General features: G+C 45.6%; 2 protein-coding genes across 2 annotated transcripts; one reads left to right on the forward strand and one right to left on the reverse strand.

Moving 5' to 3' along the window:
* Positions 1–11,077: 11,077 nt before the first annotated feature.
* Pdw03_5199 (Acyl transferase/acyl hydrolase/lysophospholipase) lies at positions 11,078–11,813 on the forward strand (the record flags this gene model as incomplete). The annotated part of the gene is made up of 2 exons (XM_014683613.1): positions 11,078–11,343; positions 11,402–11,813. 2 exons carry the CDS (start codon positions 11,078–11,080, stop codon positions 11,811–11,813), a joined length of 678 nt encoding a protein of 225 aa, XP_014539099.1.
* Positions 11,814–13,777: 1,964 nt separating this feature from the next.
* Positions 13,778–14,650, reverse strand: Pdw03_5200 (MFS transporter, putative; the record flags this gene model as incomplete). Its single annotated transcript, XM_014683611.1, has 2 exons — positions 13,778–14,323; positions 14,384–14,650. 2 exons carry the CDS (start codon positions 14,648–14,650, stop codon positions 13,778–13,780), a joined length of 813 nt encoding a protein of 270 aa, XP_014539097.1.
* Between the last annotated feature and the right edge of the window lie 51 nt (positions 14,651–14,701).

Below are 14,701 nucleotides of genomic sequence, written 5' to 3' on the forward strand. Positions count from 1 at the left end.
TCCACAGCGGATCTACTAGCGCCCAAACATCTACCCACACTTAATGAATGTTGTTTTATTACATATGGATAGATGATAGCACGATAAAAAATGGTTAGAACTAGACTATACAAAACCGGATATCTCACTACAGTGCAGAGAGCAATTTCAGATCGCCTTGGGAGAATCGCGTATCTCATGGAAAGCTTTTGTATTTGTAGGAGCATCTATATAGATGGTCATGCCGATGATTTAATGCATGAAATCCAAAGAGCGGCGACGGAAGTGGTATGACTATCACATTGACCACCTTCAGTGTGGGGGTCGGGGATTCCTAGTAGACTGTTATATATATAATGTAACGTATTTCACAAGCGAGTCGGCCCTCATAAGCGGGTGGGCCGGCTAAAAACGTAGCGTAAATGCGATAGATCACAACTTGATATCTTAACATCGGTGGTCTGAAGTGGGGTTTCCTAGCAGCTAAAAGCTTTTCAACTGATACCTGGCCTATCTAAAGAATTTCGAAAAATTTCAGGACCTCTTGGAAGACAACATTTTCGTTTTTCACAAGGTGATTTTCGGTAATCTTGGAACTGATGACCGAACGGCCTTCTACTTTCTTTAACCTTGGTACAGGGTGCTAAGATACCTTGTCAATAGCTATCCAATAAGAATGAAACCCAAAACAGGACGTGCTTGTTAAGATGTAAACTTGGAAAATATCCCATAGACTTTCAGAGTGGCCCACTCGCTAACTACGTGATGACTTTTGCATTATCTAATCGAATTTGAGGCCGTCTCTACCCGGCAGAATCTGGGCTTAAAAGGCGGAAGACAGAATAAAAAAGCCAATGATGAGAAGGAAAGTTGGGAAAACCGAGAGGGCTAAGCCTAATTAGGCAACCTTGACGCTCTTAGCGATGGTTAAAAAAAAAAGGTTTGGGAGCAAAGTCCTCGAAAGTGATCCGGATTTACAAAAAAGTGGGGTCGATTTTCACGGGGGTTTGGCTGTACAATATATGATACATACCACCCGCTGCAGAGGTGGGGATGAATCCAAATTGACAGTGAGCCAAGTGGGGCCACAGACCTCATCTCCGTGGATGGCTGTAGATCTTGGTCGAAAAGACCAAGTGATAGACGCCGAAAGAAGAACACAGCCTACAACATACATTGTCATTACCATCACAGGGACCCCTGTCCATCTCCTGTCATGTCTCGGAATCTGTTTCATATGCACCGCCTAGACTAAAATGGCACGTTTGGGTATGTTGAAAAATGAGGGGGGGGTTTTTTTTACCGCTCGATGTTGCCCTCGTGTACGGAGTAAGTTTCGCTGTTTTACCGTTCCGCCGTGATAGCCAGTATTTTGATCACTATTATAATAAAACCCATGCATACCCGAATCAAATGAGACAGAGTGAAATGCTCGTTCAACCGAGGTCTTCGTAATAGCCACATTGCCACACAATACATGTATAGCTCTGGTTGACGAGTGAATTTAACTACCATGACAAAGGTCCTAAGGTCGTTCTACTTTAATATATAGCTTCTTTCGCCTATATCAATCTCCCAGATTCATATAGAAACTTTTATACTTGACTAAATTTCATTCCGAGACAGCCGCTGCTACTCTCGGAGAGCGACCGTCTGAGAGATGGACCGAGCTTTTAAAAAAGTGGGGATTGATCCACAGGGAAATTTTACCTCATTGGTCAATTCTGACTCAGCCTCCTTGTAACTGTGGGAGGAAATCCGAATTTCAGAACGGGGAAATTTCGTTATTACGATGGCAGATTAATTGAAGCACCAAGGATTCGTTATATCAGCTTGCTCTATAAATAGGTAATACTGTACTTCCCTACGCTAAAAGAAGTGTCCCACAGTTTTCGCGGTTTGAGCATCATCTTGAATTGGAGAGCTAGCTTCACCTTGGTCTGCACGGAATTCATGCTGTTCAGGTCCAAACCTCCCCTACAGTTATTCAATTTCGCGAATAGGGATGGGAAGGAGGAGTTGGAACATTCGTGGTAGTAGGTAGTCCTATAATCTAATTAAGAATTCGAGGAGGATACTTTAGACCCTTGGGATGATGTAAACAATATTACCGTCTGCGTGACATGTTTGTAGTTGAAATTCGGGAAAGGAGCCGCAGGCTCCGGCGAGAGAAGATTTCTTGTCCGCATATATATCGTAAGAGCTACGTACATGATTGAGCTACACCCCAAGCGACAGCCTCGACTACGGCTCAGGAGGGCGTCGCGTGTTTGAAGGAGAGGATCTAAGTTGCTGATCGCTTTCTCTCTCCGCTTATTCATTGATCCTGGGATCGTATTGGATACTAGGCAGCTTCAGAATTTGTCCGACCATACCGATAACCTGTTCGGGGATCGGAAGCCCCCCAAATATAAATCAAATTTTCACTCCTTGACATGATGGCCGATCTCGTTCCCTTGGACTGAGAGGGGAGCTGAAAACTCCAGCAAACCCACAACCACAAATCAAGTCCCGAGAATGTGTCGTAGAAGTCTTCTCCTCCAGATTGTTGATCCATATGTCTGTCATGAAATACAGCGCTTGCTTGCATTCACAGCAGTCTGCTACGAGAGCAACTTTGGCGAGCATCCCAATGGTCAGCTTGCACGGTATGTTGCAGTATTTGCCATGAATAGCACGTAGTAGAATCAAGAACGCTTCCCTGTCCCAGTTCTCTGCGGTGATTTCAACTGAGCCTTTTTGCAGGTAAGTAATGCTTTCCTTCAAAATGCAGGTGAGGACTTTTTGGAACACCGAAGACGCAGCCATCAAATACTTCGCGGAGACTGCAGTGTAGAAGCAAGTCTTGGCAAGTGGATCAGCAGGTTCATTGACAGTAGGTAGGGCCTTTAGCAGCGCGGTCTTTGATCAGTGCTGGTTCAGAAGAGGTCCGAATGGTACTCAATTTCTTTTTCCTTTTATTCATCAACCTTAGTCTCTTCACGCTAGATTTTGATGGTTCGATCACTTTTAGCGGGACTTTAGACATAGTGACGGGATTTAAGAAGAGTCAATCCAGATACCGCATCTCCAAGCGCTTGTGCAAAAGGAGATTCTGCATCGCGCAAGATTATGATCACTTCCCCATCTGGATCGGTGATATGAGTTGATCGTCTGTAGTAGTAGGACAATCTCTTCCATGGGAGAGGGTTAAATGAGGCGAAGGTTGTAGTGGACAGGGAGGGAGTGTGGGAGTGGACCAGGAGAAGTACATTGCCGGATCTTTGTCCTGCCCGTTGCGTGCCTGAGGTGCATGATACTGTACAATCTCTCATTGATTGCGGAATATACTATATTAACTATATGTACGTAGGGTGACACAAGATGGCTAAGTTAGGCTGTTTGTCATCTGACCTAATAGAGATAGATGTGTTCATCTAAAGTTGCAGGGATATCTATTTGTGACTCTCACTGTGTTTGCAACTTCGGACCTAAAGTGCGGACACTTACAGATACTAGAAGGAAAATTTAAAGCTTTTCAGGTTGACCCATGATAGTATAGATACTAAGACACCTTTAAGCGAATCGGGATTGGGAATTCCTTACAGCGGTCACTAGGCGAACCGGTAGAATTAGGCAGCACAAGATAGAGATGAGAAACCTAGGTAGTAAAAATCGGCTTTTGACTAATCACTTTTGCTATACAAGCGACTCATCTATCTACTATTTGCAAGGTCCAGTATTGCCAGACCAATCACCATGTTCCGTTCCGCCAAGCACCAATCAAAATGCAGAGTTACTCTTTGGCACACTTACCGCTTTTGGCCGAGCACCAATCAAAATGTAGAGTTACTCTCTGGCACACTTACCGCTTTTTGCGCCGTGGAAAATTGCAAAATTTTAAATGACAAAGGGCCGTTTCGAACATCCAACCATTGTGGGTGTGTTTGACCACTAGGCCACGTGGGCATTTTCTTGATGTCATCATCTCAAAAGTGGTCTATGTATAATTTTTCTGGACTGATTCCAAGTCACATAATCTTTACTACTTATTCTTTACTACTCATGTATACCCTTCTTCACCTATAAACCCTTCTTCACCTATATTTATATGCATAATTAACTCCATTTCTTTGCAAATTGGATTTTATATCCTTTACACTGCTATATAATTTGTATATTGACCCCATTGTCTGAATATATATATCTAAAAAAAAATTAATATCCTGCATATATGTTACACATTTGTACACTGCAATATTCCAATGTATAATACATATACCTTATCCACTGATTTTATCCTCTCATTTATTTAGTGTAGTGCCTTTCGCTCCACCTATACAGCCGAGGGCTAGGGCTTGCCTACTATATATAATTGCCCACGACTCACTTACTTCCTCTATCAATATACCTTCCCTGATACTTCACTTTATCCCATCCTTGGAATCCTTGGAATAGACAATGCCAACCGTCTCAAGTATCTTTTGTACCCGCTGTGGTTCTTCTACTCCCTTCGCTGGGTTACCAGATGAGCGTCGTCGGGTCCAATCGGCCAGATGTCCACCATGTACTACTGCCGTCCGCCGCGGCGAAGACAAGTGGATCACCAGAAACGGTGAAACCCGTCACTGTGCCAGTTGTGGCATTGGCTTTCCTGCCCGTTCGAAATATGCGAGGTGCCAGCCATGTCGTACGCAGGATCAGACTACTCTGCCAGCTCTGTTCACTATCTCTTCTACTCCTCGAGTATGTGATACATGTTCCAATGTCCTCCCACAGTATGAACAATCCCGTCGTGTCTGCCACCGTTGCCGCCGTCGGCAAGTATCCCAACGTTCAACTGCCAATACCCCTCTACCTACTCCTATCGAGACGCCTCTGCCAATGTTAATACACGCTCCCTCTTCGCCATTCCGGCCCATTGTCCCATCCCCAAGTTCAAGACCACCGGCGACGCCTATGACACCCGGGCGTCAGACATTTCCCTCTCCCCGGACTGGAATACTTGGAACACCAGTGCCGCCCCCTACGCTACGTTGTTGCAACTCATGTGGCGTTCGCCTTCCACTGTCCCTTCGAAGGTACCGGTTCTGTGGTCCCTGTAGGGCAGTTAACCAGCGTGTACGTCGACGGGCGGGGGTCCCACGTGGCTTTCAGTCCAGTTTAGAGATACCTGATGCGTTAGATATTGGGGACTTGGTCGTGGAATGTTGTAAGTGCCATGCCCTTTTTTTCAAGAATGAGGTTCAAGTTACAATTGATGGCATTGAAAAATGCTGTATGCGGGGTTCGATTTTTGATGAATTGGATCCCCTATCGCTACCGGGCACTGGGCGCCCAGTCATTTTACCCTCTTCATATAAAGGTGGCCCCCGCGATAGGACAAACTCATTCCGTAACTCTATTGCAATTATACAGCAGTATGGAACACCGTCTCTATTCGTTACATTCACAGCGAATCCCAATTGGCCGGAGGTCCAACGCAATCTATACAAATATACAAATGGTGACCCATCACAACGACACGGGGACCGCGCAGACCTGATTGCCCGGGTTTTGAAATGAAGCGTAAGCAGTTGATAGATGACTTTCTTAAGCATAAGATATTCAGTCATTGCTAGGCATATGTGTTTGTTATCGAGTATCAAAAGCGAGGCCTGCCTCACTCTCATATCCTTTTTTGGATCTCAAATTTCGACCATCATAACCCACGTGTTATTGATGACTTTGTCTGTGCAAAACTCCCGGACCCTGATGAAGATCCTATGCTTTTCGAATTGGTAACGTCTTACATGATGCACGGCCCCTGCGGAGACCTTCACCCCAATGCCGTCTGTATGGTCGAAAAGAATGGGCGGAAGGTATGCTCAAAAAGCTTTCCGAAGCCTTTTACCAATGAGACAATTCCACCAGATAACGCATACCCCATTTACCAACGCCGTCAAGGGTTCAGTCACACAGTGAAGCAGCCATTATATCGTGATCAAGATATCCAGATTGGTAACGAATAGGTGGTTCCTTTTAATCCATTCCTTCTCCGTAAGTATCGCGCACATATCAATGTTGAGGTCTGTGCTGGGATGTTCGCTGTGAAGTACTTGCATAAGTATTTACACAAGGGCCCTGATCGGGCTACTGCGGAATTGACGCTAAATAAGGCAAAGGACTTGATCTCCGGCCGATACATTGGATCATCTGGGACGAAACCCCTATGACATATCGGGATGTTTTTGATGCGGTGGATAGGATGCTTCGTGATATTCGCGAAACTGACTACCCTGGGGCAAGCCAGCTACCCTTTGGTGGTATTCCGACAGTCTTTGGCGGTGACTTCCAACAAACGCTACCAATTGGTCCTCAGGGTAGTAATACCCGCGCCTCGATTGTTCAATCCACTCTACAGTTTGCCTATGTCTGGGATTCTTTAATCCAAATTCTCTCATTGGTTGAAAATATGCGCCTTCGCTCAATAAATCCTGCCAATGTCTCCCTCGCCCGATGGCTTTCCCAGCTTTGTACGGATGAAGCGATGGAGGGGTTGATTCCGGTACTAGGTTGTCTCCTCCCAAATACAGGCTATAAGGTAGATAAATTTGTGGACTCAACTTATCCCGAAGATGACTTGCATCGGTTAGCTAATGTGGCCGATCCTATAACTCTCTCACGTTCCTGTCGGTTCTTTGCGGAGCGCGCTATTCTAACAACAAAGAATACTGATGTTGATGCCTTTAATGAGTCTATTCTTCCGTTTCTCCCAACCGAAGAATGGAGTTTAAAGTTATCAGACTCATGTGACCTTGGTGCCGGTCTCAATTCTGAAATTGATCTACGGGAAGATTTAACACCGCAATATCTACGCACTCTATCTCCGAATGGTTTCCCATTAAGTGATATTCGCGTAAAGAAGGGCGCTCCGGTAATGCTGCTTCGGAATATCGATCCGCGTAACGGCCTTTGAAATGGTACCCGTATGATTGTGACCAATATCCGTCCTCGATGTCTTGAGGTATCAATTATGAGTGGTTCATGCCTTGGGGAAACGCGCCTGATCTTCCCTATCACCTTGACCTCAAAGGACAATGACTATGCATTTATAGTTAATCGTGTGCAGTTCCCAATACGGCTAGCCTTTGCTATGACTATCAATAAATCACAAGGTCAATCGCTTGCTAGGGTAGGCCTCGATCTCCGTATATCTCCTTTTGCGCACGGCCAGCTCTATATTGCATTCTCCCGCTCATCGGACGCAAGTCAGGTATAGGTCCTTTTACATCCCGAGAATATTGAAAAGGTTATGAACAATGTGGTTTACCGTGAGGTTTTTTGCCCCCTTTTTACAACTACCAGGTTCTCAGGATATCAGGGTCCCCCTCTCTCGCACATTAGCAAGCCGTCGGCGAGCTTTAACTTTAGGTAGAAGAGTATAGTATACTACATTTATTGAGTACATATATCTCTTACTCGACATTGTGTTTTATGATAAAGGATGATCTTTAAATTCCGTACTTTCTTTTTTCCGGTCTCCGGAATAAACTGAACAATTCTTCTTTTATATTTATATTTATAAAACCTCTATTGTCCCCTACTTTCTATCTTCAACCTATCTTTCTTTCTCATTTACTTTATCATTCAATATATCGAGTACCTCAGGCCCTCTTTCTTCAGCTACTACGTAGAATACACATTGTTTCTTTGCGGGGATTGTTATGATTGGTAGCTCCCCTGCAGACCCAAAGGCTATCAGGATGAGTTGTCTGACTTCATCTCAAGGGCCGACATACCCTCATCTTCGGATATGATTAATCCCTTAGATGGCCTCCCTCTCACAGTCGATTACTGTAACCGGTGGAAGATGATGCGGTAGCAATTGTTTAGGGTATACCATCTATCCGTACACCCGATAACGGCGCCCCGTGTGTCTCTGTGCGTGCAGACCAGTTCGTTCCGTATATATCAATCTCTCTCCGCTCTATAAATTTCCACTTATATTATTGTAGTATTCCTGGTGACCCTAATGATTCGGAATACGATAGATACGCACCTGCTATGGCCAATGGTTCGTTATCTTTCATTGGTACTTTTACCAGTGGGACAACTGATCCTAGCGGTAACCGTATCTTCGTTCTTAGTACCACTGTGTACAATAACGAGAGGTCCCGTGCCCTGGATAATAAGCCTGAGATGTTGACTTCTTTCAATGTTGTCTGTGCCTTGCCGAAAACCGAACGCTGGCAGAATTTCCCCACACCAGCTCCTAGGAGGCAGCTCCAGGCCTCAGGTGATTGGGTTAGATATAGTACCTACCAGAACCAGCAATATCTCTGTATGGTAGTTTCATCTCTCTCTTTTCTGTCTAGGGCACTGTCCACAGCGAAGGCCGCTATACCTTCCGTTTCGACTATACCAGGCCGACGTCGTCGCCGTGCGCTCGGTGAAGGCATGTCCGAGGCTCCAATGCCAGATAAGCCCTCAACCCCTAGGACTACCATATCACGTAATGAATCCCCCACTACTAGCCCTTCCCCTCGCCAGGATACACCTTCACCACAAATCCGAGCGGCTTCTATACCTTCTTCTCCAGGTGAATCTTCCGTTTATAATGATTATGATCCTACGTCAATAGACGGGTCTCCACCTCCGGAGTCCCCGAAACGGCGGCGTTCTCCTTCTCCAGTCCCAGAACCGGAGAGGAAGAAGAAGAAGTCCCGGAAGTCAAGGAAATCCACGGCCACTGCAGATAATGATGGTCATGCTGACCGTTAGATTGCAGTTGAAACCGAGACCGACGACACGTCTAAGAGGCGTAAGCGCCGTTAGCGAGGTTGGGATATGTATAGGGTATTCATTGCGTGGATGTAGACTTACGTTGGTCCTTATCATGGTATGTAGCTGTAGGTCTTTGCTCATCGTTAAGGCGTCGGGATCCCTATTCCCAATGACTTAACGCCGAGTAGCATGTAATGTAGCCAACTGCAGAACAATATGCTTACATTACCCTCTATACTTTTAAAAAAATACCGACATTTGACCTATGCCTACCTTTTCTTCATTGACATGTATCTGTGCTATATACAAATTGACTGGGTTACACAATTACCTTCTTAAGAAGACGGAGGATATACCTGACATTGCATGTACAAGGGCTATAAAGTCCCTATAGAATTAGGTCTCCAAGCTCCAAAAGAGAAGACTATAATGGATAGACCATGAGAAAGGAGATAACTTACTAAAAATGGCAGAATTGTGGTTGTTCTTTCTCTAATATATGTTGTTAGCTTAATTTTCCATGTACAAGGGCTTAGCAAGGGAGGGAGGCCGCGCTATGCGCGGCCCAAAACCTTGTGTATATTACTGGCACTGAATTAGAAATATGTTAGTTTGGACAAGGAAACCCGGAATTTTTGAGATCTATAGAGAAGCTAGGATAGGGCTAACATCAATGTAATACACGCCAGCAGGATTGAGCTCAAGATTGTCGCCATTCAGTGTAGCCAAGTGGCCCCCTTTCTCCAGTTGGGAAAGAAGATACTTCCAGGTCGTGTTCAACCATGATTTCTCCATCTGCTTCCTCCAAATCACAGGGGCCGCAATGTGCCAGGGTAACGCGTCATGGCCTGAGATTTCTTCTACGTACCTCGATCCCTAGCCTTGCCAGAGAAGGCCGGAGCTCCTGGTCGCATGAGGTGCGCAGACATAAAGCCCTCTGCACTATACAAAAAAACCACAGGGGTATTTGAGCTCATAAGATGGATAACGTGGCCAGTGTTGATATGGGTAGCTTTGTGTTCAACGAGGGTCCAAGTGCCGATAAGCCTCTGACAAATTTTTTGATAGAATGCACTGCGGATTACATGGAATGTTCCAGTTTTCTTGAAATTTATGGAAGCGCAATTTTGATTTGATAATGATAAGATGGATCTTATTGAGGTTGGGACATGTTCATTGGTTTCATACCAGCTCCGGGGATTTACAACTAGAATATCCTGGAGGGGAATATCTCTGAGCTTTTTATAGTATCTCAAGCCACCGATCTCCGATTGAACAGGTTGTACAGCATTTCCTATCGTAGAAGCTTGGAAATAAAACATCAAAGCTGTGTGACGAGTCAATAGTGAGTAGCCAACACTTCATTATGTTGGGCGCTATGGTTGCATAGCGGTGCTGAGTCTCCGTAGATCACTTTTGATTCTCACACATTCTAGGATCCGTGGGCGATATTAGCCACCTGTCTTCTCCATTAAGTCCAAGTCCAATTCTTTACCCTTGCTCTTACTCCCTAGGGCTGCCCTCAGAACCCAAGATCATCAACTGGGTCGAGCAGCCACACAAACCCAAGTCTTGTCGTGTCATGCATTATTGTGTTCTTTCGGGTAAATTCTAAAACTTGGCGGTTAGAAATCAAGTACATTGAGACCTATCACTAATCCTCGAACGTATTGACCCCGGAAGTACTGTTCACAAGGACATGGTGCCTTGTGGAAGCGCCCTGGGCTGCATAAGTTTGAAACTCGTGGATTGCTCTCTAAGACCTACTTATAAAGCGGGGACAGCCTCAAGCAGTTAGTTAACGGCGTTAACATGTTTCGTCTGAATGGCAGGGTCTAGATGGCAGGGGTTTCCGAGCGGGGCGGATTGAGCTGGCGCTTAACCGTCGAAGGTGCCCTCTGCTCTATAAAATACGATGAATACTTCTCTTGAAAGACCTTCTACTACTCAAGTTTACATTCTCAAAAAGCCTGCCTACGTGCTACCGCCCAGGGATTATCAGTCCAATTGCCACAAATACAACAAGAATTCTAGCAGACATGGAACTCCCAGCGCGTCCAAGCACTTCTCAGCCACTCAGAATCCTTTCGCTCGGTTAGTTCCCTTATTCCCTCCAAGTAACTCGCGAATTTCACTGACAACATTCAGATGGCGGTTGTATTCGCGGGATCTCGAGTCTGCTGATTCTAGAAAGAATTATGGAAAAGATCCGCGATGTTCAACATCTTGACCGTGTCCCACGCCCGTGTGAGAGCATTTCGATTTGATCGGGGGTACCAACACTGGAGGGTGTGTTTATGTATCCCAGGGATAGATTTGGTTCTGTTAACATTCTCAAATTATCATCGCCATAATGCTCGGTCGGCTTGGAATGACCGTGGATGAATGCATTCGAGTGTACCGAACCGTTGGGAAGCGTGTTTTAATTCACAAAAAACACGCCATTATCCCAGTGCGGTCTAATGGAGCTTTCTCGGCTGGGGTATTCGAGGAAGCCATAAAACAGACTGTCAGAGAGTTCTGCACGAACGAAGAATGTGTCAACCGTCGGCGCAATGGCCTCTCGACAACATGCCAGCACTCTGATCTCCCCTTCCGCGATCAGACATGCACCAAAACGTAAGTTGGTCTTCACCGCGGGGCTTAGGATGGTATTGACAAATACTTCAAACAATAGAGTTGTTCTTGCCTTAACGAAGGTAAATGTCACCGCACGACCTACGCTCTTCCGAACATATGACCAATCAACTTCGTTGAATGGTTGTACTATTTGGCAAGTGGCACGGGCTACCTCGGCTGCGACCACCTTCTTCAAACCAATGAAACTTGGTCGAGATGAGATTGAGGATATTGATGCTGGACTTGGGTATAACAACCCATGCGACAAGCTTATTGGCGAAGCTAAGAACGCGTTTCCTGGACGTACCAACTTGCAGATTCTGAGCATCGGAACCGGCATTTGGAACGTGATAGAGATAAATGATAAACGCCCGTCTGTTATTGACGCAATGCAGAAGATGCAGAAGATGGCGATATGCGAAGTCAACTTTGCAAATACTTTCCGGTCAGCGACAACGGTGTCCTCTTGATTACGACCCGTTTCAGTCGTGTGGCACAAGGTTTCGCATCGCCGAGAGATACATTCAAAATTCCAGAAATGGATACAGACTAAGCAATGATTTATTTCGAGAAGCTCGTGGCAAGAGATCTTATCCACGATCGAAAGATGGCCAAAAAGCTACTCGAAGAGCTGAGCTGGTTGCCTTTAGCTATTAAACAGGCAGCCTCCTACATCAAATTCACCAACATGTCAATTCCACGTTACCACGATCTCCTAAATGGCACAAACAAGGACAAAGAAACTCTCACGAGTTGGAATTTTCCTGATGAGACTCGCTATCCCCAGCTCCCAAATGCCATTGCTAGGATATGGCGTATATCTTTTGAAAAGATCAACAGTTCAGATCCTATCGCTGCTGATCTCCTGAAGATAATGTCTTATATTGGATCGGAAGCAATTCCACGATCTCTCTTGCCCCCTTACAAATCGGAAGCGCAACCGGAATCTGCGATTAGTTCGCATGTGGATATGCATTCGTCACCAAGAGAGAAGATGGAATCATTCTTGACATTCACCCTTTAGTTCAGCTAGCGACCCTACTATGGATTGACCAAAAAGGCGAAACATTTAATACAATCAAGAGGGTCATGCATTGTGTGGTAAATAAATTGGCACCTGGGGGCCAGGTCAATGACCAGATGAAAAGGACCTACGTACCACATGCTCTGGAGCTTCTTCGAAAGACCGAGGGGCAATATATGGACGAAAGGCATGAGCTCACCTCAAAGATTGCGTGCTGCCTCACAGATGATGGCAATACGAGAAAGGCCGAGAGATTATTGGAAGAGAAAGTCAGGTGGGGTCAAAGTCGCTATTTTGATGGACATGCCTCTGGACTAAAAAACACAAACATCGTTCTTGGGAGAATATGCAGCAGATGGGAAGGCGAAGAATGCCGTGGAGCTGAGTATATCGTCAGAAAGTGGGGAGGCTACAGGGTTTGTAGGACGATTTGGGAAATGGAGAGTAACTAGACATATGAGCTCAAGTTTCAAAATGGATAAACTGTCCAATGAAGTTGACTTGCGAGAGATGTGCGATTCCAGTCTGGTTCAGGGGTGGTCAAACGATATGTGCCTTTGCAAGCACCACTGAGCAGGTCATAGGCTAAATGTTCTTAAAGTCTTTGGAAACAAAATTTGAAGGGAATCTCAATTTCAATTCCTCTGATTACATTAAAAGCCATCAAGTAGCAGAAGTGAGGGCCGGAAAAACTATTCTAATCGGATGATACTTTGGCAGAGGACCATGCCCGGATGCGACCTCCCCAGTACCAGAAGCATACAGGCACTGGGATCAGGCAGACACTCACGGCACCCAGAATCGTTATAGAATGGGGGACTCCAAGCTTCTCAAACATCTGGGTGGCAAAAAGAGGAAAGACAGCCCCAAATAAGCTGCGCATCGACCCATTGACTCCCATTGCACTGTTTGCCATTGATGTGTAACAATCCACGATGTAAATGAACCCCTGGATAAAGAGCAAGTACATACCACACCCTATCAAAAGGCTTGCACAGAGCGGACTCGGCCATGGAATACTTGGTTGTGCCGTCCAAGCAAACCAGAATATCCCAATGGGGATGAGCACTCCTCCAAGTATCATTGGTGGTAGCCGAGCTTCTGGAATGAAATTTCCATCGGAAGAATAGCAGTGGTGTCTGAAGTAGGCCTGGTTGTAGATAATAATCCCAAAAGTGCCTATAAAAACTCCAGTGACTATCCCAAGAAGAGGCAGAGTATCGACACTAGTGTTCCAACCACGGATCTCTCCGAAGTAATAGGGATAAGCCTGGTAGAAGAGATAAATAACACCGTAGAGAAAAGATTGATACAGGGTCAAAAGGGCGAGGATAGGCTGAGTAGAGAAGAGCCCTATCAATTTGGAAAGAAACAATCAGTATCGTCAAAAGGCACAACAGGAGATATTGGTCAAGACGCACAGAAAGGCCGCATGAGATATACCCGAGCAATCTCATACAGACCGGGGTTTTCTTTTTCCAGTGTAGAGTGGATGGCAAGATGTTTGTATTTTTTGCGCAGTGATCGGGCTTCCTTTCGAAGAATAGCCGGGGGATAGGTCTCTGGAAAGACAAAGACTGCTATAGCGCAAACTCCCAGCCCGGATATTAACATTACCCAGACAGTCCAGCGCCAACTCAAGGACGATCCGACAATAGCACTCCCAACTATCGGTCCAAGTGTCGGGCCAGAGAAGAACAAGCAGATCACGATAGGCATGGCGATACTGCGGTGGGCCAGCGTAAAACAATCGCTTGTGATGCCTCCCATAACAGCCACTGGAGAGATTCCAAAGAACCCAGCAAACAACCGACCAACGAGAACAGTTTGTATGTTTGTACCAAGCGCAGGCATAAGTTCCAGGATGGAGGAGATTGCGATGCCACAGATCATAGGCCATTTGCGGCCGAACTTTTCCGAAAGAGGGCCGAATGTAAGAAACCCGAAGATATATCCCTTTGGAGAGGTTAAATAAGAACTAGCAATGTGCAAGTGAGTTGGAATTCCGACACTTACCGCCATAAACATGGTAGTGCAAAGAATCGCCACCTCGTTGCTAACCCCAAACTGCTCGGCGATCTTTTTGTGCGCAGGGCCCATGATGCTGCTGCTGATTGTTCCGATGAGATTGAACACGGATAAAATGACAACTACAAGGATTTTCTTGGCCAACGGCCAGTTTTGGGGGATTCGAGGGTCATTGGGATATTCAAAATCAATGAGCAAATCACACCCCTGTGGTGCCTCTCCCTTGACCTCAACTTCTATGGCATCAGACCCCATCTTCTGTCCAGTTTGGGTATTGGATGATCCTTATCGAAGGAGGGAAATCAT

The sequence above is a fragment of the Penicillium digitatum genome, chromosome 6, assembly GCF_016767815.1.
Source record: "Penicillium digitatum chromosome 6, complete sequence".
Classification (NCBI taxonomy): Eukaryota; Fungi; Ascomycota; class Eurotiomycetes; order Eurotiales; family Aspergillaceae; genus Penicillium; species Penicillium digitatum.